This window comes from Petaurus breviceps, unplaced genomic scaffold (assembly GCF_028583685.1).
Source record: "Petaurus breviceps papuanus isolate PSGF00001 unplaced genomic scaffold, PetGlider_PUasm1.0 108, whole genome shotgun sequence".
Classification (NCBI taxonomy): Eukaryota; Metazoa; Chordata; class Mammalia; order Diprotodontia; family Petauridae; genus Petaurus; species Petaurus breviceps.
The window spans coordinates 3,380,961-3,405,729 of record NW_027185593.1 but is presented as its reverse complement, the minus strand read 5'-3'; the positions used below and the strand labels follow the sequence as shown (position 1 = coordinate 3,405,729).

The window sequence follows — 24,769 nt, the reverse complement described above, 5'->3', positions numbered from 1 at the left end:
ACACACACACACACACACACACACACACACACACACACACACGCACGCTGAGCCTGGTGATTTCCCAGAAGAATGAAACTGTGAGGTAGCTTCCCCTGAGGCTCTGCTGGCTCTCCTAGATCCATATCCCAAGTTGTGCTCTTCCATTCCACCACCTCAGAGACAGTTTTACATGACAGGGGACCCTGACTGACAATGTCCTTTCTTGGTTAGTTCTGCTCCTACAGAGACAGCTAGATAAAGCTCATTCCTTTCTGCACTTGAGGGGCGTTATGCCCCCAACCCCCCATTTCATCCCCTTGGACTCTTGAGCAGAGCAGCAGCTTCACATTCAGTGCCAGTGCAACGGATGCTTAGGCCAGCCATGGACAAAATCACAGTTAGGGAACTGGTCTTGAGTCTTCTGTCCATGTTATTTGGAATGGTTGCCATCATGGCTTCTAAAAAGCACATTTGGACGCTTCCCCTTTCATCCAGCCAGTGTGACGTTTTTCGAAATGAAGGTCAGAATCTTAGGTCAAAATCAAGAGTTTTTAAGCAACTGACTCCATTCAAAGTTCCCACTCCTCCTCTCATCTGTGTCTCCACAGAGGTTAGAATGTCTTCCTTTCATTTATAGGTCCATTGCAAACTTTTTTTGAGGGTCTAGTCCTGAGATTTCATCATGGGATCATTGCTCTAGGAACTTGAAGGTACCTCATAGGCCAGTCTAGTCCAAGTCCCTTAATTTACAGTGGAAGAAGGTGAGACTTGCCTCTTAGTGACAAGGCCAACTCAAGGAGTGATTTAAGCCCAACTCTTCTGACTCCTGAGTTTATGCTCTTTATGCTGAACTGCATTGTAATAATAGCTTGCATTTATATAACACTTTGAGGTTTGCAAAGCACTTGATGCATTCCCACTTGATCTTCATAATAACCTTGATAAAAGGTGGTATTATTATCATCCACATTTTACAAGTGAGGAAACTGAGGCTTGGAAAGGTTACATAAGCTGTCTATGATCTTGAAAGCTAGTGAACCTAATTGTAGAGAACTCCAAATATGAAAACTCCTTCCACCAATCCCTCTAACTTGTTGTTTTAGAGGATTACTTGAGAGAACTGAGAGGCTAAGTGACTCACCCATGGTCATACAGTGTGTCAGATGCTGAACTGGCTCCCACACCTTCCCGACTTCCAGGCCAGTACTGCACTCCCTCCAGCATCCTGCCCCCTATGCAAATCTTAAAGCACTGGGTAAATGTCGGCTATTATGGCCGAGGAACACTTCATTTCTGTATTATTGGCATTGTTCCTCTCCTCTCCCTTTTTGTTCCAAGAACAGATACAAGCCATTGTCAATTTTGGCATGGGCTGTAAACTAAGAAAGAAATATGAAGCTCACTTCCCATAATGGTTTGAAAAACTATTCCTTTTAAATCTGTTTTGATTCCGTGCTCTTCCTAAAAAATTCTCATCCACTCTGACTCTAGCTACAGGGGAATCTGTGGTGAATAGCTCTGTCATTTTCACTGTATTAATTCTGATAGTAGCTTTATTACTACACCAGGGGTCACAAATAGAAGTTTTTCTATCTTTTATTAATAACTGGTATTGCTTTGCTAGGCTTAAAAAATTGTTTCCTTTGCGACAGTAGCTTTGGTAAAAGCCAGAGCAGTTTTACTGATAAGATATTTCTTTGAAATAACAAAGCTCTTATCAACCATTCATTGAAAAATGCATATTTGGCATCCTCATATGGGAGAAATTAAGTCACAGACCTATTGGCCAATTTGTGCAATTGTAGTTGAAACAAGATTGCAGGTTGCTTCAGGCCACCACTCTTCTGTTTTTTTAGAGTGGATAAATTTATGGAAAATCTTGGCTTACACATGGGAATGAGTAGGTCCAAGCTTTATCCAGCTTTTCCATTTAAAGACAATTCTGCATTTCTGGTTTTCTACCAAGCAGTAGAAGGAAACTCTTTTTAAGCACTCTTTAACCCTAAATGGCTTGTTCATAGTCATACTCCTTTCCTACTTTCTAGTTGCCAGCTGTGGAAATTACCAGAGGATCATAGCTTCTGGTTAGAGATTAACAGGAGCAGCCAGTAAGATTCTTAATCAGTAAAAGTCCTTCAGGTGCTGTACAAAGGGCTTCTAAAGCAAAGCAAAAGATACATTTATGAGAAATTTTCTATTAGAATTGTTCCTAAATTAAATGATGTTCCCAGTTGAAGATGCTTGGTTCTTCACACTGTGTCTGTCCATTCTCTTCTCACCTCTTCAGACCCATTGGCCCCCGTCTGTCTTGTCATTTGTTCTCATAACCTCTGTCCTCTCTCTCTTTCTCTCTGTGCTCACATTGCCATGTCTATCTCTCACACCCACATGCAGTCTGGTTTCAGGGAAGCCTCACAGGTAAGATATCACAGTATTTCAGCCTTCTTTGAAAAGATCGATTTGTTGCCCCCAAAACAGTGTTGTACAATTTCCTAGGATCATACATGGTATCCTCATATCAAAGCCTAACCTGGGTGGCCACTGTTTCTTAGTGACTTTTCTCATGAGTCATGATGTGAGGCTTCTAGGAAGCTGAGGGTATTACAGTTCTGTAACTACTTATTAGCTAAACCAGCAAGTGATCCTTGGGAGTTTACAAAGTAAAATTAGAGTAGGTTCCCCTCTACTGTCTTTACTGGCTGACAGCATACTAAAGCAAGTATTTAAACTTTATTAATGCTAGCCCATAAGGGTTAACAGTTTCAGCTGGCCAGAAAACCTGGAGAGTACTAAATGGGCTTCCCCCAGCTTTGTCTAAAATACAAGCTGTCTCAGTGTTTATTTTTAAAATACAAAGCCCTAACTTTACAGAAAAAAAGATTCTGAGTATCTGTGTCTGCATGGTATATGGAGTTAGATTAGAATGCCAGCTGGTGATTAACACCTCCTACCACTTGCTTCTACAGACAAACAATTGATTAGTTAGGAAAGAATCTTGCTTCCAAATCATTATAGTCCCCAGTTAACAGACTTGAGAAAAGAAAATATTAGTCCCTCCTCTGATATGTAGACATAGCTGTTGTAACCATCTGGTAAGGACCTGATGAGTTGTTATATAGCTTGCTTTGTATGGCAATTTGTGGTATCTTGAATTTTGAATTTTTCCTCTTCTTTACCCTTAACTCTTTAAAGATAATGTGGCTTATGAGGATCTAAGACAGTGTATGTTTGTGTTCCCACACTGTTTTTCTTGAAAGTGTTGTTTAATCCGCAAGTACTTTTGTTATCCTCAAGTGTTAACAAGGTTAGTACAGAGCTGAAAAAAAGCAGTCAAATTTGTGGTTTTTAAAATGCATGCAGGAGAAAGTCATCTCTGACTGAACAAAAGATTCCCTTTGGAACCCTAAAGTATGCGCACATCACAAGCTTTGGTGCATCAACAGGGTTTCTAGACAACAGGGTATTCCTTTAGAAAACACATTTTGGGGGAAACTAGTGAATGTTTTGGGATTGGAGTGGTCTCTGTCACCAAATATTGCCCTTCTTTTTTCTTTTAAGGCCCTTAGCAGATAGTGAAAAACTACCAGTCCAAAGACATAGAAATGCAGAGACCCCCAAATCCCCTGAAAAAGAAGAAATTCCTGTGATAGAAAAGAAGAGCAAAAAACCCAAAAAGAAAGAGAAGAAACACAAAGAAAAAGAGAGAGAAAAAGAAAAGAAAAAAGAGAAAGAAAAAGAGAAAAAGGTAATTCTTGCTAGTTTCTTGCCTCCTTGCGCACTAACCTCGGAGGGTAGGAGCTGTGACTTCTCATTTTCTGTTTTCTCCCAGTTCCTGACATGTCTGGACTCTCCACAGGCTGTCATGGTGGCATGGTGGGCGGAAAGTCAGGGCAGGAGGCTTATGCCCTCTGAGCCTTGTTTCATTATCCATAACATGGAGAACTTTTCATTACCCGCCTCAGAGGGCTGTGGTGGGGAAAGTATTTTGTAAACCTCAGGGTGTTATAGAAATTTGAACTGCAGTTATAAATCATGAATATTTTGTTTATAAACCTTGTCAGACCACCTCTTCTTGATAATTTGTCTGTGAAGAAGCAAGCCTTGGGTGAAACTTTTCTGATTGTTTTTGATTCAGAGGTGAATTTGTGGGATTTGCTGTAGTTATATCTTTGTAGGTTTTTCTGGGTTAAATATCAGAGTGGAACTGTTAGGGAATTGCCCCTTGTCACATTCCAAAAGGCTAGAAAGACTTGAGGTCTTTCGGGTTAGACCCAGGAACAAACTGTGATTCCTGTCCAAGGAAGTTCATCACCAAAAAGGTGGCCCTTGGGTTCTGCATTTAAGGGGACGATGACAGCTCGGGAAACAGACTTTTTAGAATACAGACATTTATATCATCCTCATCTCTTTCTTCAGTGACAATGTCAGGATGGTGGAGAGAAGGGCATGGAGAGGCATGGGAGTTTGAGATGGACAAGAGCTTAGAGGCCTTCAAGTCCAGCTGCCTCTTATTACGGTTAAGGAAACTGAGGCCCAGAGAAGACAAGTGACTTGTTCTAGGTCACCTAGGAAGTAAGCTGCATTGAAATTTGAACCCAGGGTCTTTTACTCCAAATTCATTGCTCTTTCCACCATACCACAGCATATTACAAACTAGTACTGGCATTCAGGAAAAGTTATTCATGACTAAAAAAATTGGGTCAGTCACGTAGTTGAATTGAACAGCCTAAGTGCTAATCATCACTGAAACATTACCAAAGCCAGAGGAGGGCTTCAAGCACATTGAGTGACTCCTGTGGAGGATGTACAGAAGAACATAGACAAGAGTTGCCCAGCAGGGGAGTAGCAGTTTGCCAGTGAAGAGGGTAGATCCATACCACTTAGATCAGGGTCTCATTGGGGCATCCACCGTGTTTCATGTTTCACTAGATGTTGATACTCTGTGGATCACTGAACTGTCATCTCTGTGGTCACATCTGTCCTAAAAACTTTATATGACAATAATCTTGGGAGACACTGTGTTTGAAGACTTTAAGGCTATGTTTTGTTCTAATGAATAATTAAATACTATTTTAAAATCTACTTTTTATTTATATATCAGTGAATTAACACATTCCTGGACAAACTGATCCAAATCCATATTGACAGTCTAATTATTGATTAAATTAGATGTCAGGAAGTTACAGCTAATCTAATTATTGATTAAATTAGATGTCAGGAAGTTACAGCTAAGTGTTTTTGTGGGGGAAAAAAATGCCTCCAGAGTTACAACCTAAGTTATTTTAGAACAAAAACCCTGGCAATAAAGGAGAGCTGGCTGAGTTTTTCCTGTTCTTTGCCCTCTTTCCTTTGCCAGCCAGAGCAGGGGGCAGGAACCACTTCTTGAGTCTGCAACAGGTAGGAAGAGAGATGGAAAGGAATATAGGGAAATCTTTAGAGATAGTGGGCAACAAAGGGGAAGATTGTTCTGTTCTGCCAAGGAGTCCAGATGAAAAGTATGTTTATAAATGAGGAACTGGATAAGAACATAGTCACACAGTTCTCTTCTACCCTTTTCTCCATGATGGTAAATCATGTCTTAATCGGAAGTAAGAGAGAAAAGCTGAGTAACTTCTTACTCCATATGTTTAAAAAGAGAAAGCCCATGACGTTATTTTTTCATGCTGAAACTTCATCTCTTCTTTATTTAAGGGGGAAGACTTAGATTTCTGGCTTTCTGCTGCCCCACCAGCTGCCTCCACAGCACAATCACCTGTAAGTGCACATAGTGGTCCTTTAGAGATGGAAAAGCATACTCTTTTAGGCTTAAGAATGAGTGAAAATACGGTCCTATCTGGAAATGACTGGCAATGTGAGGCACTCCATTGAATTGTCAGGAAGTTCACTACTCCCCTGGACAAATGCCTCACCAGAGTTGTGGGGCTTCAAGAGGAAGCCAGGCTGGTGCATGGTGGTGGCATTGGCAATGAGTATGGTACAGGCCATATAGCTACAGATGACCGTCAGTGCTGCCACTTATATCAGAAAATGCCTTTTGAGCTAGACACTTTTCATGGGTCACCTCCCAATAAAGTCCTTTGGAGATGTGAGAAAACCTGTGAGCCCTTGGTTTCATACTTCAGGTCTTCTTCTAAATATTAAAACTTATTTCCCATTAAGGTATTTTTCCTGCAAAACTGATGTTGGCAAGAGGTCTTTGAGAGGAAAGATTTTGATCATCTTCTTTTGACTTTCTTCTTGGTATTTCACAAGATGATGGGCACATAGATGCTATTTTAATAAATGTTTATTGAATCAAATCGACTATTTCCACCTTTCCAGCCAAAGATAATCACAGTTGGGAAAGAGATTTGAAAACCTGACTGTTTCACATTAACTGTTTAAAGTGTGACTGCTGCTAGCTTAGGAATTATTTGTAGTATATAAGATTAGAGAGTAAAGCTCCAGCCCCTTAAGGGATAAAGGTTAGCTTGGTTTGCAGAGGAATTAGGGCTTCCTAAAATGATCATTATGCTTTCTTCTTTTTTATTTAAATCAGACTACGTTAGTCCTATAGACCCAATAGCCTCACACATATGCTGACATGGCCTGGTTTTTCACTTTGGTTAAAATAAACTTTTCATCCTCTTGTGCAGAGTGAAACCAATGTAAATACAGTTATGGCTGTGCCTGAAGACTATGAGGAACCTAAAAAAGAAGAGAGAGAAGATGAAGAGGATGATGAAGAAAAGGTAAGCAAATATCACAACAGTGCAAATAGAGGCAGTTGTTTCTTAATCAATGTTGGTTTGAACTTTGACTTACGAATTCTGATAAACACAGTAACCAACCACAATTCCAGAAGCCCATCCAGAAGCATGCTACCCATCTCCTGACAGAGTTGATGATCTCAGGGTACAAGTGAGACATAGATTTTTTTTGGACATAGCCAATCAGAAATTTGTTTTATTTGATCATATACATATTTGTTACAGAAATATTGTTTTCCCTTTTTTTTCCCCTTGAATGGAGGGAGGTGGGAAAAAAATGAAATCATTTTTGTTATTTTTTAAAAATTTAATTTAAAATTAAAGATGACCTCAAAATAAATAAATAATGGTTGAATGATAGACTTCTATAGCTCTTGCAAAGAAAAAGGGAACTACTATTGATAGTAGCAGACTGAGAAATTTAGAATATCATAGACACCCTAAAGGCCACGCTGCCTGGATTGTGCAGACTTCCCAGAATGAGAGCAATCAGCAGTTATAATATGGCAGTCCCCAAAGCTAATGCAGTCTCAGGCTGCATCATGTTCAGTAGTAAGAGGAGATTGTCTTGCTGCCTGTCTTAGTCAGACTTAGCATGCTGTGTTCCATGCTGGGGTCCACTTTTTAGGAAGTTCATTGATCAGCAAGCTAGATAGTGTCCAGAGGAGGGCACCTAGGATGGGAAACGGTCTTAGATCACACCACATGAGCATCAACTGAAGGAACTGGGGTCTATAATATAAAGATAATTTTAGGGGAAACGTGATTGCTGCCTTCAAGTATTTAAGAGCTGTCTTACATGAAAGAAGCATTAGACCTGTTCTTCAGAGAGAAAAACCTGAAAGAGAAGTTGAAATGAGGGAAATTTAATCTTGATGAAAGGACAGTCTTCCTAACAATTAGAGCTATTAAAAAGTGGAATGAAGGGGCGGCCAGGTGGCTCAGCGAGTAAGAGCACCGGCACCAGTAGCGGGATGACTTGGGGATCAAATCCGGGCTCAGATACTCAGCACCACACCCAGAAACAACTGGCTGTGTAACCTTGAGCAAGTTACTTAACCCCGATTGCTTTAAAAAAAAAAAAAAGTGGAATGAGCTGCTTCCAGAGGTATAGTGAGTTTTTTTTCTCACTGAAGGTCTTTAAGGGAAAGCCATGTTAGATGTATTGTAGAGTAGATTTTTGTTCAGGTTTGGGTTGAACTTGATCCCTTTTTAGTAAGGTCTTTTTTTTTTTAAAGCAATCGGGGTTAAGTAACTTGCTCAAGGTTACACGGCCAGTTGTTTCTGGGTGTGGTGCTGAGTGTCTGAGCCCGGGATTTGATCTCCAGGTCATCCCAACACTGGAGCCGGTGCTCTTACTCGCTGAGCCACCTGGCCGCCCCAAAATGTATTACTTCCTTCAATTGTTTGTTTTTTTTTTAAGCAATAGGGGTTAAGTAACTTGCTCAAGGTTACACGGCCAATTATTTCTAGGTGTGGTGCTAAGTATCTGAGCCCGGATTTGATCTCCAGGTCATCCTGACACTGGAGCCAGTGCTCTCACTCGCTGAGCCACCTGGCCACCCCTGGGCAAGGTCTTTTTTAACTTGGAGATTCTGGGAGCTGGTAGGTGTTGACGTAGAAGTTGGAAAGTACAGTGTTTTCTGTGGCATCTTTCAGTCATTGATGAGGTACAGAGCAAGTCTAGGGGCAGAGAATGAGATTAGGCTGGTGAAAACTTCGTCAGTTAAAGGGGTTGGTTATTCTGGAGGGAGTCTAGAACCCCTGAGCGGTTTTGAGCCCAGGAAGGACTTGACAAGATATCAGGATGAGGAGGGAAGGCTCTAATGTTACAGGGGAAAGAGGAAGTTAGGGGGTTCTCTTTACAGAATTTGCTGTGGAATTTGATGCTTTAAGGTTGTGTCAGAATTAAAATTTATAAAGATATTAGTCACTCTTCCATAAATGTTGACACCTCAACTCTAAGAAGCCATTTTAAGAATTTATTGTTGACTCTCTTTTTGGTCCTAGAAATCTTCCAAACATAAGAAGAAAAAGCATAAGAAGGAAAAGGAAGAGAAGTCCAAGGACAAAAAGAAATCCAAAAAGAAGAAGCATCCTAGTGAAGATGAGCGTGTGGAAGCTATCCAAAACGGCACCCTTGATGATGAGCCCCTCCCGGTGAGGGGCTGCTTAGTGCTGCTTCTCTGGCCCCTTGGGGACTTGGGGATTGGCATGAGCTCCCCTGGAGGCAGGGCAGGTGGTGCAGGCCACTCAGAACCAACCCGCATTTATCCACCAGGTTACTGCAGACGTGATCTGCTTTTGACTTGGGGAAAAGAAGGGACTTTGGCCTCAGCAGAGTTTATCCTCACAGGGCGTTCTGAGGGCTAGCACCTGCTCAGAATGGTTCCCCGGGCTGTGTCTTTGTCTTGCAGAGACTGTTTGATTATTATTATGATGATAATTTGTGCTTTAGTAGCTTTTCCTTCATATAAACCCAGGAAGGCTGAATAGGGCATTATTATCCTGCCATGACGATTGAGGACATGGAGACTGCAAGAGGTTGAGTAACAATAAATGAAGAAACCAGGATTCAAATATCCTGGATATTCCTTCAATAATCCAGGACTCTTTCCTCTCTCTTCCCATGCTTCTTAGTAGCTTCTGATGGCTTGGTTAGCAAGTTCTCCAGTGTTCTGTGGATCAGCAATAAGTAAGCATTTATTAAGTCCCTCCTTCATGATAGGATACAAATGAAATAGACACTGCTCTCAAGGAGTTTACATTTCTAACAGGTCAGACAGCTTATACATATATAGGTATATACAATATAAATAGAGCAGAAGGCCCAGAGCTAGGGGATGGGAAAGACCAGGAAAGGCCTCCCACAAAAGGGCCCATGGGAGCAGAGGGTTGTTTTAGAAAAAAAATAAAAAAACCTGTTGTTTTAGAGGGGGACAGCAGCTCAAAGACTAGTGTGACTGCATATGGTGTGTGGAAAGTCAAGTAAGGTGTCACAAAGTTGGAAAGGCAGGAAAGGCTTTAAGTGCTAAGAACAAGAATTTCTCTTTGGTCCTAGATGCAGTCACTTTAGTTGGGGGTGTTATTGTCAGACATGTACTTGAGGAAAGTCCCTTAATCAGCTGTGGACAGAGTGGACAGAGGCTTATTGAAATGGTACCTGAGGAGGGTAGGAGCTGAGGAGGGCCTAAGCGAGGTCAGTGACTGGAGGGCAGATGGGGTGCAATGCAAGCATTGTGCATCAAAGGGAGAGTTTCTGTTGGTCCTCTTGATCCCAAGCTGGGATTCTTCCTAGGTTCAAAGCAGCTCTGGCTTATTTTGTTTCTGAAGAGTAAAAATTAATTCGTCCCCTTTAAATTGTGATGCAGCATCCCTTTAATGTGTTTTTTGTATGCTTGGCACTTATTAATGCTGTTCTTAGGGCTAAGTTGTGTTTATTTCCTCGAACTCCAAGATCATCAGCAGGATTTGTTAGCAGACAGTTACCTTCCATAAGCTTTCTACACTAAAAATGTTTTCTTTTCTTTCCCCCTAGCCCATGTCCAGTTACTGCCTTCTAGCTGAAAATTCTTTCATTAAAATGGTGAGTAACGTGGTCTGGAGTGTACTTAGAGGAAACGATCTGATCTTAGAGCAGAGAGTGCCGTCCTTTCTGCTGAGGTTGATGAGCATTGGTTGGGATGAGTCACCAGTTCCTCAAAAAAGGGGATATACTTGTCTTTTCATTAAAAATCTCACAAGGATGTATATTGCTATTAACTAAAAAAAAAGTGAGTAGGCCACAATTTCCTTATTGGTCTTCATATAGCCTACATCTTTTTTTTTTTCCCAAAGGAAACCTAATTATCATGTTTAATTGGCAGTATTTTCCTATGTAAATGTGCATATTTTTTCTTTCCATAGATCTCATTTTAGAGTGAGTAGACTATTTTTGAACCAATGGTACATATTTCCAAGCTGTTCTTTAAGTGAATAAGAAATGGAAAGTGAACTCTTGTTCAGAGTATAGAATGTCCCCTGATATTTGCCATATCTCTAAAATGATTTTTAAAAAATTTTTCAGCATATATATTTTTATTTACTTTATTTCACAAACTGAGAATTTATACAAACTAGATTAGATTTTGAGAGGAAAAGTACAGCTTATATTTGGGCAGCTAGGTGGCACAGTGAAGAGAGTGCTGGAGACACTTCCTAGCTGTGTCCTGTGGGCAAGTCATTTAACCCTGTTTGCCCCAGTTTTCTCATCTATAAAATAAACTGGAGAAGGAAATGATAAAGCATTTTAGTATCTTTGCCAAGAAAACCCCAGCTGGGGTCATGAGGAGTTGGGCAGGACTGAACAAGAACAACACACATCCTCTGATTCAGGCTGGCTTGTTAGGGTTTTTCCCCCTTATTTCTGCAGAGATAACTTGAGTGGTTTCTTAAGCCAGCTCTAAACTGACACACTAGCTCAGGAAAGTGTGATATGTAAATGTGGTCCAGGCATGATTGTCAGGCAATTCGTTTATTGATAACATGAGCAAGGTTTTTATAGAGAAGTTAAACAAAGAAGGTAATTATAGGTCAGGTGGTTTTCTTAATACCCTTTGTTCAGTAAAGTAATGATGTCAACTACTAGGCCTTGGAGATAACCAGGTCCCCACTTTAGTATCTAAAAATGTATAAAAGCAGCAAACATCTTCTGGCAATAATCCCAGAACAGGGTACCTCCCTGGATCACAGGATATCAGAAAGGCTCTGATAACGGTCACTTCTCAAGGGAAAAAATCAACACCAGTTACTTTGCACTGGTCATGGTGAAAACCTGGAGCAAACCTATCTAGGACCAGCCTGATTCCTGGATCAGATGTCTTGGCTCCCTTCATATTTCTACTAATCTGGCTTTAACAACTTCCTCCTGGACTTAGCAAGTACTGAAGAAAATTTGTACAACACCTTTTTGTCTTGGCTATTTACAGACATATGACATTCAAGGCAATCTTCAGAAGGATAGTCAAGTGACTGTGTCTGTGATTTTTGAAAACAAGAGTGATAGCTTCCTGAAAAACATGGAAGTAAATGTACTGGATTCACTGAACACAAAAATGTCTCGTCCAGAAGGCACCTCAGTGCATGATGGCGTCCCTGTGCCTTTCCAGCTGCCCCCTGGTAAGCAGTCTCAAGCCAGACTAGCACGTCTCTTTGACTGGGGGGTGGGGGGTGGGGGGGTAGCGTCGCATGGTATCTTCAGGCGAGGCATGAGGTGTAACTGAGGAAGAACTTTGATCTTTCATCCCAGTCTAAATAGCAAAATATGTGGGAAAGGACTTGAAAACCCTGACACCAGAGATGTCCCACTGAAAGGCATTTCATGATACTGTAGTAATAGATGATGGAAATTCCTCTATGGTAAAGTCCAGAGATCCCACTGATGTTCAGCCAGTCCCCCAGTTACAGCAGGATTCCTATCTGACCAGCTGTCCCCGTAGCACCATTACAAGACTTTGTATCCTAAGTCCTTACTTAGCACAATGCTTCAAAATACAATAAGCACTTAATGAATACTTGTCTATTGATGGATTCACTCTGCAAATGTGCAAATTCAAGATGCTGATATTATAATCCTGAAAACATTCGCTGTCACATGAATCTGGAATAAACTCATCATCAAACATGACAACCACATGTGCTACATTTTAGTTCCTTTTTTCAGAATACTTTAAGGTTTACAAAGTACTTTCTCTCACAAACTCTTAGAGTAGGTTGTACAGATATTCTTATCACCATTCTATTGATCAGGACACTGATGCTGAGAGGTTAAGGGATTTACTCATGGTCACAGAGTAAGCATAGGAACCAAGATTCAAACCCAGGTGGTCTGATGACTCCAAGGCCAGTGTTCTTTCTACGCTTTCCAGTCAAGGACTCAGTAGATTTGGTTTAGATCTAGAAATTATCTCCAAAGTTCAGGAGCCAGTTTTTTTTCTCCCAGTTTTCAGGCAAATAAAAACAAGAAGATTTACATCTAACAAGGTAAAAATTCAGATGAGGGTTTCCAGGGCTTAGAAGGCCCATAGGACTTGAAATTGGAAGGGACTAAAGAAACCATTTATTCATATTACTTTATTTTACAGATTAAAAAACTGAGACTCAGGGGAAGTGATTTGCATAATGTCACACATCTGGTAGTAAAGCCAGAATTCAGATCAATTCCAAATCTGTACAACTCTGCCTTACAGGGTCTCAGTCTTCCAAAAAAGAAGTATTACTGAAGTTACTCTGATGATTATTGTGATGAATATTTCATTTTTATTAAAATCAGCAAATTCCATCATATTTCATGGGTGGCCTATTATGTTAATCCCATAAGAGAGAAACTTATTGAAGAATTGTCATGTGAAAATTCATGTCCCTGAAGAGTGTAAGAAAGGTTATCTTGTGATTTGTTACAGGTCCACCATTCTCTCTCTCTCTCTCTCTCTCTCTCTCTCTCTCTCTCTCACACACACACACACACACATATTCTTTCTCTCTTTCTCCCTCTCTCCCCCTCCCTCCCTCCCCTTCTCTTTCTCTCTCTCTCCCCTTCTCACTGACTCACTGACTCTGTATCTCCTTAGCAATTCTCCACTGGGGTGCAGACTGTCACAGTGTCATAGGCTCAGAGGGGACCTTTCAGCTTGTTTAGTCCAGCCAGATAATTTTGATAATGGGAAATCTAAAGCCCCCAAAAGAGAACTGGATCACCCAAAGCTTCCCAGGTAGGCAGAAACAGCAAGGATTTGCATCTGCATCCTCAGAAACTAATGCTTTTCCCATTATTATTCAGTTGTGTCTGACTTTTCATGAGCCCTTGGACCATAGCATGCCAATACTGTCCATGGCATTTTCTTGGCAAAGATGCTAGAGTGATTTTGCCATTTCCTTCTCTGGTGGATTAAGGCAAACTTGCCCAGAATCACACAGCTAGTAAGTATCTGAAGCTGGTTTTGAACTTGGGTCTTCCTGATTCTAGGCCCAGCACTCTATCTACTGAGCCACCTAGCTACCTTCAATACCACCATCACCACCACCACCAACTTCCGTTCTTCTCAGGAATATTCCTGAAATGTATTGTCTGGTGCTTCTTTTCTTTTTTTGGAGGGGGGAAGGCAAGGCAATTAGGGCTAAGTGACTTGCCCAAGGTCACACAGCTAAATTTGAACTCACATCCTCCTGACTCTAGGGCTGGTGCTCTATTCACTGCACCATGTAGCTGCCCTATGTCTGGTGCTTCTTGAAAGCACCGAAATATTATAGAAGTATAGCTTCTTCTTATTATGTTTAAATTTAACTAATGATGTAATCATTAACAACTAAGACTTGAGACATTTGATCTAGGCTTATAATGTTAGTTTTCCAGTTCACCACAAAATAGGATAGTTGGGGCTGCATCATAAAAACGACAGAAAAAACACCCCAGAACTTCCCTTGTTCAGAATTATCTGACGTTTTTCTCCCTCACCAATGCCTGTACTAAATGGAAAGCAGCTTTCTGATCTCAGGAGAAGCAGGGATGGTGTCTCTTGTGAGAACAAATCAAGAGTGGCACAGTGGAAGATGAAGGGACTTCCTCCTTTCTGTCCCTCTTCCCTTTAAAGGAGCTTAATCTCTTGATAAACACATTTGGCGGATGAGAACTGCGTCATTAGTACATTCTCCCTATCTCTTCTTCCTGTGATTTTCACGAACCATGCTTTTCCTGGTGTCTCACTTTTTTCTCCTTCACCCTCTCTCCATGTCAGGAATCTCTAATGAAGCCCAGTTTGTGTTTACTGTTCAGAGCATCATCATGGCACAGAAGCTAAAAGGGACGCTGTCCTTTATAGTCAAAGTAAGTACAGCTTTAAACTCTCTGTTTTTGCATTGAGTCTGAACTGTGTGGGCTTTTGAGTTTGCATATAGAAAGCACTGCTTTAAAGGGCTTCTCTGGAGCAGCATTTCACCTGTCACATTTCACTTGCCAACTGAACCCTCCAAAGGGACCGCCACCTTCAGAGTAATTATCCCAAAGCCAGGTTGTTTGCATTTTCATTGTTCAATGCTTGACCCTGCCTTAAGTTGAGCAGATCAGCTGTGATGGACTCTCTTGCCAGCTGGAGAACCAGCTTGGAGCTGCTGGGTTCCTCCTTAAACCTGGCATTGCCTGAGGTAACTGGGGTCCATTTTCTTAACATAAAAAAGAGAGGAAAATCTAAATATATCTGTGTTTAAAGTAATCCAGCAAGCTTTAGCCAGAGGGAAGGTTCAAAATGAATTTCTGAAGGTATTATGGTGATTTTTCTTTCTAAAGCTGTTGTGATTTTTAGCCACGACATAATTTTTAAAATGCAGAGCCAGGGAATGAATTTTAAAAATACAAAACCTGTCCCCTCCTCCCCTATTCTCCCTTCCTATAACTTCAGTGGAATCACGGGACTGAGCCTGCCACTGGGCTGTGGGCCTCCTTCATTTGTACAGGAGGCCTAGCCCGCTATGGGGATGGTGCTAGAACCTGGGGATCCTGAGGGCACTCCAGGGTCTCCCTTCCACAGAGCCTCTGGCCTCCATTCATCTCATTTCCTTTGGCCTATTGCAGAATGACGAAGGCTCCACCCATGAAAAGCTAGATTTCAAATTGCACTTCAGCTGCACCTCATACTTGATCACCACGCCTTGCTATAGGTAAGTGGGTAACAAGGGCAGCAGCTCCGACCTCCCTCACAGCTTCCTGTTCTGCGAACCTCACGCAGGCTCTTGCTTTGGCTACATATGTCCAGCTGAGCTTTGGCTGTACATACCCTGGGTGTTGCATGAACTACCCATTGTGCCTTGCTAGTTACTAAGCCCTTTTTTTCTCTAATTCATTTGTCTCCCGTATTGTTTTGTTAAAGGAAACACAGTGACTTTGGGTAACATTAATTTGAAGTTTCTCATGAACTTACTTAAAAATGACATTTAGATCTAAAAAGAAAATATCCCCATCTCTAAAATTAGCATGAAAATTTGTGACTTGTCAGCAGGAGATTTCGAGCCAGTAATGTCTTATTGGGGGATACCATCCAGCCTCCAAGTCTAATGTTGCCTTACCTTGGTAGTAAAGGTATTATATTTTTTATAAAAGTACTATATCTTTTAACACTTGATCTCTTGCTGCTAAAGTTCTTGCTACAATTCTTTTTTTTTGGGGGGGGGATTGATTGTGTACTATCTAGGGAGCTAAGAATTTTCGTTCAGTGCATTGTCCTTCCTTCCCCACTTTGTATTTTTGGGACAGTGATGCTTTTGCCAAGTTGCTGGAGTCTGGTGAGCTGAGCATGAATTCCATAAAAGTCGATGGAATTAGCATTTCTTTCCAACACCTTCTGGCGAAGATTTGTTTTCACCATCACTTTTCAGGTAAATTTATTTCATCTCTTTTACTAATTGTAGCTTGAGAAAAAAAATTTTTTTTGGCTTTTTGGAGGGCAATTGGGGTTAAGTGACTTGCCCAAGGTCACACAGCTAGTTTTTGTGTTAAGTATTTGAGGCAGGATTTGAACTCAGGTCCTCCTGACTCCAGGGCTGGTGCTCTATTCCACTGTGCCACCTCACCACCCATTTTTTAACGTGTTCTCACCAACATTTAATAAAAGGGTTCCCACATCATAGTAGATTATCCATCTCCCTTCCTCTTCTGGAGTAGTTCCTGTTTTGGGGAATGCAGAATTAGAATATACTCAGGTACATCCTGCTGATGGGGAAATTTGTATGACTTGGGGCCTCCTGTCTAAACTAAGGATCGTAGGCTTATGGATTTGGAGCTGGAAGGAACATCATATATCATCTGATATAACCCTCTCATTTTATTTTATTATTATTATTGTTAATTTGCCTTTTGGAGGGCAATTGGGGTTAAGTAACTGACCCAAGGTTACATGGCTAGTTTTTTTGTGTGGGTGTTGTGTCTGAGGCTGGAACCGAACTTGGGTCCTCCTGACTCCGGGGCCAGCGCTTTGCTCACTGCACCACCTAGCCGCCCTAACCCTTTCATTTTATTGATGAAGAAATTGAGATTAAATGACTAGTCCAATTTTCCTTATATCAATCTAAAATCTGCCTCTCCTTGACTTCTCATTGGTCCCAATTATACTTTGTAGAGCTGAAAAGAACAAATCTAATTCCTCTTCTTCATGACAGGCCTTCGTATACTTGAAGGCAGCTAACACATGTCTTCCCTCTAAGTCTTTCCCTAACCCAGCTTTCTTCTCTCTAAGCTAAAGATCCCTATTTCTTTAAAATAATCTTTATATGACAAGGCTATAATTGGAAATACAATTGGCAATAGTTGATCCATAGTGTAATACCTTTGGTTCATCTTGAAATTAAGTCCTATGAGCTTACCCTAACCAAATAAAGCATCTTCTTAGCTCTTGAGCCTGTTTTTTTCATCTGTCCCTATTAGTTTTTTGGGGTAAATTCTTTTTACCTACCCATAGTACCCAGTTCTGTGTTCTCCCCACCTCCCTACTTATTGTGTAAATGATAGGGTGTTTTTAAAATAAGTTTTTCTTGATGGACTTCTCTTTCTTATATCATTAGTTGTTCCAAGTATTCTTCCCTCCCTTTCCAGAGAGTCTTCTTATATAGCAAAAAGTATTGTGTTAGAGAGTTAAAAAAAAAAGTCAACATAACTAGTCAATGCACCAAAAAAGTCAAAAAACCTATTCAATATATAAATACCTGTAAAGATCTCCCACTTCGGGGCAGCCAGGTGGCGCAGTAAGAGCGCCGGCCCCAGAGTTGGGAGACCTGGGATCGGTTCTGGCTTCAGATACTTCACACCCACACACCCACAAAAAAAACTGGCAGTGTAACCTTGAGCAAGTTACTTAACCCCAATTGCTTTAAAAAAAAAAAAAAGATCTCCCACCTCCATGAAGAGGTGGGTTGGAGGTGTCTTTTCACAACTTTTTCTTCAAGTTCTGCTTGAGCTTTATAATTTTGTTGCAATCACTTTTGATTTTTTTGATGTATAGTTCTTTCCTTTTATGTTATTGTAGTTATTGTGTATTCCGTCTTCTTGGCTCTGCTTACTTTACTTTGTATCAGTTCATATAAGTCTTTCCATGTTTCTCTGTATTTATCACATATATAATTTCTTAAAGCATAGTCATATTCCTTTACATTCTTGTACTACAATTGCATTTAGCTATTCCCCAAATTATGAGTATCCACTTTGTTTATAATTTCTTTGCTATGACAAAAAATGCTGCTATAAATATTTTGGTGTATAGGAGGACTTTCTTCTTAGTAATGACTTTCTTGGAAGATAAACCCAGTAATGGAGTCTCTGATTCAATCTGTATGGACATTTTAGTCACTTTATTTGCATAATTTCAAATTGCTTTGGTTGTACCATTTTGTATAGTTGTAACATTTTACAGATCCACCAACAATGTACCATTATGGTTATTATTCCACATTCTGTCCAGCACTAACAATTGCCATTTTTTGTTACTTTTGCTGATTTTCAGGGTGTAAAGTAAAACCTCAGGATTGCTTTGATTTGCATTTCTCTTGTTATTTATAATTTGGAGGATCTTTTCATATGGTTGTAAATAGTTTGCAGTTCTTTTGAGAACTGTTCATATCCTTTGACAACTTATCTATTGGGAAATGTTTTATTCTTTTATATATTTATTAATTATTTAAATCTTGGATATCAAATCATTATCAGAGAAATTTGATACAAAGATTTTTTTTCAATTCCTTCCTCATTCACTTCCCTTCCTATTCTAGATGCATTAATTTTATATGCAGAAGCTTTTCAATTTCTTATAATCAAAGTTATCTAGATAAAAATCTTTTGTAATTGCTGCTGTCTTGTTTCATTCATTGACTATTTTTTTCATAAAAAAACATGCAAACACTGAGAATTGAATTCACTGTGATCATTTTTCAGAATGAACACTTCAATTCATACATTAATACCATAATACCGTCTAGAGTAAGAACCTTTATTGTAGACCAAACAAAGATAGAGAACATTATGAAATGTAAAATGGATAATTTTGATTACATCAAATTGAAAAAGTTTTGCACAAATAAAACCAGTGCAGCCAAGATTAAAAGGGAAGCAGAAAGCTAGGAAACAATTTTTACAGCCAGTGTCTCTGATAAATATATAGAGGAAATATATAGAGAACTGAGTCAAATTTATAAGAATATAAGTCATTCCCCAGTTGATAAATGGTCAAAGGATATGAACAGGAAGTTTTCAGATGAGGAAACTAAAACTATCTATAATCATATGAAAAAATGTTCTAGATCACTATTGATTAAAGTAATGCAAATCAAAACAACTCTGAGGTACCACATCACACTTATCCGATTGTCTAGCATGACAAAACAAGAAAATGACAAATGTTGGAGACGATGTGGGGAAAATGGGAACACTAATGTGATATTGGTGGAGTTGTGAATTGATCCAGCCATTCCGGAGAGCCATCTGGAACTCTGCCCAAAAGGCTATAAAACTTTGCATACCCTTTGACTCAGCAATACCACTTCCAGGTCTGTATACCAAAGATCATAAAAATGGGAAAAGGACCCACATGTACAAAAATATTTATAGCAGCTCTTTTTTGTGGTGGCCAAGAATTGGAAATTGAGGGGATGCCCATCAATTGGGGAATGACTGAACAAATAATAAGCAGGCAGATTTCAGAAAAACCTGGAAAGACTTATATGAACTGATTCTAAGTGAGGGGAGCAGAACCAGGAGAATATTGTACACAGTTACAGCCACATTGTGCTTGGTCAAATTTGACCAATGACCAACTTTGATAGACTTAGCTTTTCTTAGCAATGCGAGGATCTAAGACAATTCTAAAAGACTCATGATGAAAAATACTATCCACATCCAGAGAAAGAACTGTGGAATCCGAATGCAGATCAGAGCATACTATTTGCTTTCTTTTTTTTCTTATGTTTCTTCTTTCTACTGGTTTATCCCATTGGTTCTAATTCTTCTTTACACCATGACTAATGTGAAAATATGTTTAATATAAATTTGAATTTTTTCAATGATCAGATTACACGCCATCTTGGGGAGGAGAGAAGAGAGCCAGGGAGAGAAAATTTAGAACTCAAGATCTTATGGAAGTGAATGTTGAAAACTAAAAATTAATTAATTTTTTAAAAGCCATCATTGTAGAATCTAAGGATATTAGCTGCAGAAATTTCTCATCCTTAAAGCCACAAATAAATCCATGATATATATAAAATAATGGCCCAAGACTTAAAAAATTTTTCTTTTAACTTTATTATAATATTTGCCTATTGTTTTGGTTAATCTTTTGTGAATTACTGAAAGGAGAGGGAGGGATAAGTTCAACTAATGTCTTTCTGATTTACATTTTTTTATAACCTCAACATCCTCACAATCACATCATATCAAAACATTGGTGTCTTATTGGGCTCTTTCCTCTCCCTAACTCCTACTATATTCAGTCAGTCACCAAGTCCCATTCATTCTTTTTTCATTCTTTATACTACCTACTTCCTGGATCACTACAGTCACTTCTTCATTTGTCTTCCCACTTAGCCTTGTTTCCTTCCTATTCTCCAGCTTTCATCCTGTCAGTGCCTCTTTTCTAAACCTCCTGTGTTTTTACACAGTCCAAGCTTAGGCTTATGTCCACACTCTGGCCCTTTCTTGTCTTCTCCAGAAGGGACTCCTAGTATTTCCCTTTGCAGACTCCTCCACTGTAACTGAGAGGGCTGTCCTGCTTACCATCCTCCACACACACACTGTGGGCTTTCTAGACTCCCTGCCTTTGCCTACAGCTCATCCTGCTGTAGTGGAAAGAATACTAGATTCAGAATCAGAAGAGCTGATTTCACATCCTAGCCCTTGTGACATACCAGCTCCATTATCCTGGACCAGTCCTTTCACCTCTTTTTTTTTTTATAAAATAACAGGATTGGACTAAATGATTATAAAGTCTTTTTGATATATCAAGCTCTTGTGACTGTCAATGACATTTTCCCATCTCCTGCCCCCAGTTTCTACTTACCAAAATCCTACCCAGTTTTCAGGGGTCATTTCAGATCACCACCCGAGTCAGAGTTTCATATGCCACCTTATACCTCCTAGATTATGGGCAGGGATTGTGTCTTAGCCATTTGAATAACATCAGAGTCCCAATCTGGTATGTAACAGTCATTCATTTATGTTTGAATGAGTGAAAGAATAGAAACAGTGCTTCTTAGAGATTTCAGGCCACTGGGACAAGGCCCCTACTCAAGGCTTGAAAACTGGAACAACACCCTCTCCTGCCTCCCCAAGATCTGAGAATTGTTTGCCTCTGTGTCACTGTCCACCAGAAATGTTGTACCTTCACTGGAACCCCGATGACTTGATTTCTCTCCTACAGAGCTTGGAGAATGCGATGTTTTGGGGGATATTTTCCTGATTTAATAAGTGCATTCATAAAAAAAGACCATTTTGTGCTCAAGGGGCTGCCAGCTTTGCCTCTAGTGGTGAGAATTGTGTGTCTCATTCTTGGTGTCTTCCAATCCATTGTGCATTGAAATACCCTAGATATCCACCATCATGCACTCTTAAGTGAGTTTATTAGCCTTCTTCTTATGTACTCCAGAGCTCAAGTTTAAGTTGAAGATTTTTTCATTATAAGTACTAATAGTAGCATTTATATAATGCTATAAAGTTTGCAAAGCACTTTATAAAGATGTCTCATTGGATTCTCACAACCACCCTGGAAGGTAGGTATTATTGCGACCCCATTTTGCAGATGAGCAAACTGAAGCAGAGAGGTTATGATTTGCCCAAGGTCACACAGCTAGTAAGTGTCTGGGGACAGATTTGAACTCATTTCTTCCTGACTCCAGGTCCAGTGCTCTATCCACTGTGCCACCTTGAGAAAACGTGGAAATTCTTCTTTCCTGATTAAATCCAGAAGATGCTCCCAGCCCCAACTTTGGGTGCTCACAGTATCTCCAGATTGGATACTGTATCCCCCACCTCCCTCACCTCCCATCTTCCCTGAACGCAAGAGTTGTCAGGGACATTGCCCCTAGAAAGGCTGTGTTTCTGGGAATTTAGGGCATTGTTTGATGGAGCTGACCATGACGGCTGTTTAATGTGTTGTAGTTGTGGAACGAGTTGATTCCTGCGCTTCCATGTACAGCCGCTCTATCCAAGGACATCACGTCTGTCTGCTCGTAAAGAAGGTGAGGACCCCCTGCTGGGAAGAGGCTGAGAGAGGTGGAGGTGGGCTCACGCCGGAGCGGAGCAGTGGCCCACTGGGCCCAGCGGTTCCCTGGCCTCTCGTGGCAGAGCTGCCACCCCTTCTGGAACCTGAGCAGCCCAGAGTCAGGGAACCACTCGGGTGACGGGCCTGTTGCTCTGGTGTTTGTGCTTTGTGAGGCCTTTCTTCCCAACAGCCCCAGGAGGCTCCATTCAAAAGCTCTGCACTCCTGAGATGTGGTAGCTCACAACTTTTCTTTTCCTTTGCAGGGAGAGAATTCCGTATCTGTGGATGGGAAATGCAGTGACCCCACCCTACTCAGCAATTTGTTAGATGAGATGAGAGAAACTTTGGCCAAGTGTTGAATGGTCCCTTATGCCCCGCCTCTGCAGAAGACGCACCAAGGACAGCTTTCAAGTGTTACATTTCTCCCTTGTCCGCATGTACTAGACTGGGCACGTGCTTTTAATTTAATGTCACAGTTACCTGCAGTTTAGACATCTCAAGACTGTAGGTTACATTGGTTTATTTTAAAATTTTTTCACTTTGAACCTTTTTACCAACTGTAGCAATAACCCTTTCCAGCCTCAAAACCTTCTGAAGTCCAAGACTGCCCAGAGTCTTTGTATCCAGCTGTTTCCCATAGTCTAGTTGTATCCCTCCCTCATCCTGATTTTGGGTGCTAGAACCCCTGACTAGCCACAGGCTGGGGCCAATGGCAGTAGCTGTGTCAGTCGGTTCTTAAGAAGGGAGCCCAAGACAAGTCTGCAGCACTCCCCTTCAGGGCAGTGAGGAGGAGCTGGCGTGCGGGCCAGATTCTCCCTGAGCCCTTTGCTGTGCGCATACAAGGATTCTGACTTTGAGTAATTGGAGGATGGCGCGGGGGAGACAGGAGTAAGGAGAGAGAAGAGTTCAGCTGATATGGACTTCTACTTTGGAGCAAAACCCAGGGGCTGAAAAGAGTTAAATTCCTTTTTTTCCCCATCCCTTGTTCATCTCATTATCTGTACAATTATATATCCCCTTCTGGTGATTTTTTTTTTGCTGATGTGCTCCTGTAAAATCCACCAAAATCTCACATTATTGAAAAGATAGAATGTAGCAAAGGAACCGGATGTCCAAAGGGATGTATGGATGGGGGCGGTATCTGTGTCCAGGTGTGGATGTTTCTGTGTCTTTGACTGAAAAAACTCTTTGGCTTTAAACTTCACCCCCACCGCACCCCACCCCTGCTCTTGAAGTTTCATTGGCTCCCAAACACAGTGCATAAAAGATGTAATGGTGGATCACTTTCCCCTTGTTCCTCATAAGCTTTGTCACAGTGCTGATTGTTCAGCAGAGAGTGGCTGGTAAGAGCCCAGCAGGGTCCCCGAAATCTGCCTGGGGAGGAAGGGGCTTAGGTTTGGCACTGCAGAGACAGGAAGGATGGTGGTGGTCCTCGGTGACAATGGGAAGTAATCAGAATCATTGATGGCAAAAAGGGACTGATCGTTCTTGCTCTAGATGGTGACCCCCTCATACTCTGTCTAGTCTTGTTTCAGGGGAAGGGGTAGAATTTTGAGATTCTCTGCCAATTTTAGGAGTGTTATTTAGAGCCCCTTCCACTCATCTCATTACTGGAACTGTGCTTTTCAATATGGTGCAACTGCAGCTGTCAGAAGGGGGTCCAGAAAGACGAGAAAGGGACAAACTCAGGTTGTTTGCACTTCAATGTTCTTGGTAGTACTTGAACTGCTATTCCAGAGGCCTAAGTATTACCAAGTACCCTCCAGGTGGAAACTGTGAGGCCAGCAGGCTTGCATAGTAACGTCCCCAAGGCGGCTGCCCAGGCCTCTTCCTGGGCCTCCTCAGTGTGTGCCCAATGAAGTAAGCCCGGGGCTCCTTTGCAATAAGCTCCTGGCATGAAATGATGTGTCTGCAAGGAGCACTTCCTTAGCAGCATCGATGAGATGGGCGTCAGCATCCAAGAAGCATTATTTGTTTTCTGATTGCACTTGTCTATACCAGGGATTGGTGGGCAGCGGTTCAGTCGGCTGGTAAAGTGTCATTTTGGTTTGGGACAGCCAGCTTGTGTTAAAGACTGAGCATATTAAAAACTGTTGTCAGAGATAATGGTCCTTAATGAATGGAAATTCACATTTTCTTTTTCATGGATAAAAACTGTCACTTTAGCATGTAGAGTATTCTCTATTACAGAATCCTGTGCAGTGATTCTAGACTTCTGAGACTGTATGATGTGTTATATTAAAGAATTTATTTGCTATCAACATTCCCTTACAAAGAAAAGAAAAACATACCACAAGCTGCTGTAATGATTTTGTGTCAAGATGATCCAATAAAATTTCAAAACAGATGTTTAAACTTGGTGTGTCCTCTCTAGATTTCATGGACCAGCATTTTATACTCCTCCCAAAGAGTTGCAGAATCACCAAATTTTAGAGTTGGAAATAACGTTAACAGCCTCTAATCCAGCCCACATCAAGACACATTTCCCCTACAGTGAATCTGATGAGTGGTCATCTGGCCCCTCTTCACTGACCCCCATACAGTTAACTACCTCTCCCCTCCCATTCTCCTAATCTTCCACACAAACCACCTTGCCCTGGGGATAGTAAGAGGGGGTTCAGATTAGGAGGCCTGGGCCATAAGATCATAAGATGTAAACTTGAAAGAGTGAAAGAAACTTAGAGAGAATATAGACCAACCCCTTTATTTTACAGATGGGGAAACTGAGGTCCCAAAAGATCTGTGATTTGCCCAAGTTCGCACAGGTGGAAA

At 40.9% G+C, this 24,769-nt stretch overlaps 1 protein-coding gene across 1 annotated transcript in view; it reads left to right on the top strand.

Moving 5' to 3' along the window:
• The window catches only part of AP3D1 (adaptor related protein complex 3 subunit delta 1), a 152,472-nt gene extending 128,120 nt beyond the window's left edge, over window positions 1-24,352 (top strand). The window contains exons 22-32 of the mRNA XM_069073499.1: window positions 3,541-3,727; window positions 5,674-5,736; window positions 6,618-6,713; window positions 8,742-8,891; window positions 10,270-10,317; window positions 11,699-11,888; window positions 14,504-14,592; window positions 15,337-15,422; window positions 16,015-16,136; window positions 21,895-21,974; window positions 22,261-24,352. Of these exons, the coding sequence (XP_068929600.1) occupies window positions 3,541-3,727; window positions 5,674-5,736; window positions 6,618-6,713; window positions 8,742-8,891; window positions 10,270-10,317; window positions 11,699-11,888; window positions 14,504-14,592; window positions 15,337-15,422; window positions 16,015-16,136; window positions 21,895-21,974; window positions 22,261-22,356 (1,207 nt within the window). The 3' untranslated portion in view covers window positions 22,357-24,352. The remainder of the gene's footprint in view (window positions 1-3,540; window positions 3,728-5,673; window positions 5,737-6,617; window positions 6,714-8,741; window positions 8,892-10,269; window positions 10,318-11,698; window positions 11,889-14,503; window positions 14,593-15,336; window positions 15,423-16,014; window positions 16,137-21,894; window positions 21,975-22,260) is intronic.
• The last annotated feature ends 417 nt before the right edge of the window (window positions 24,353-24,769 follow it).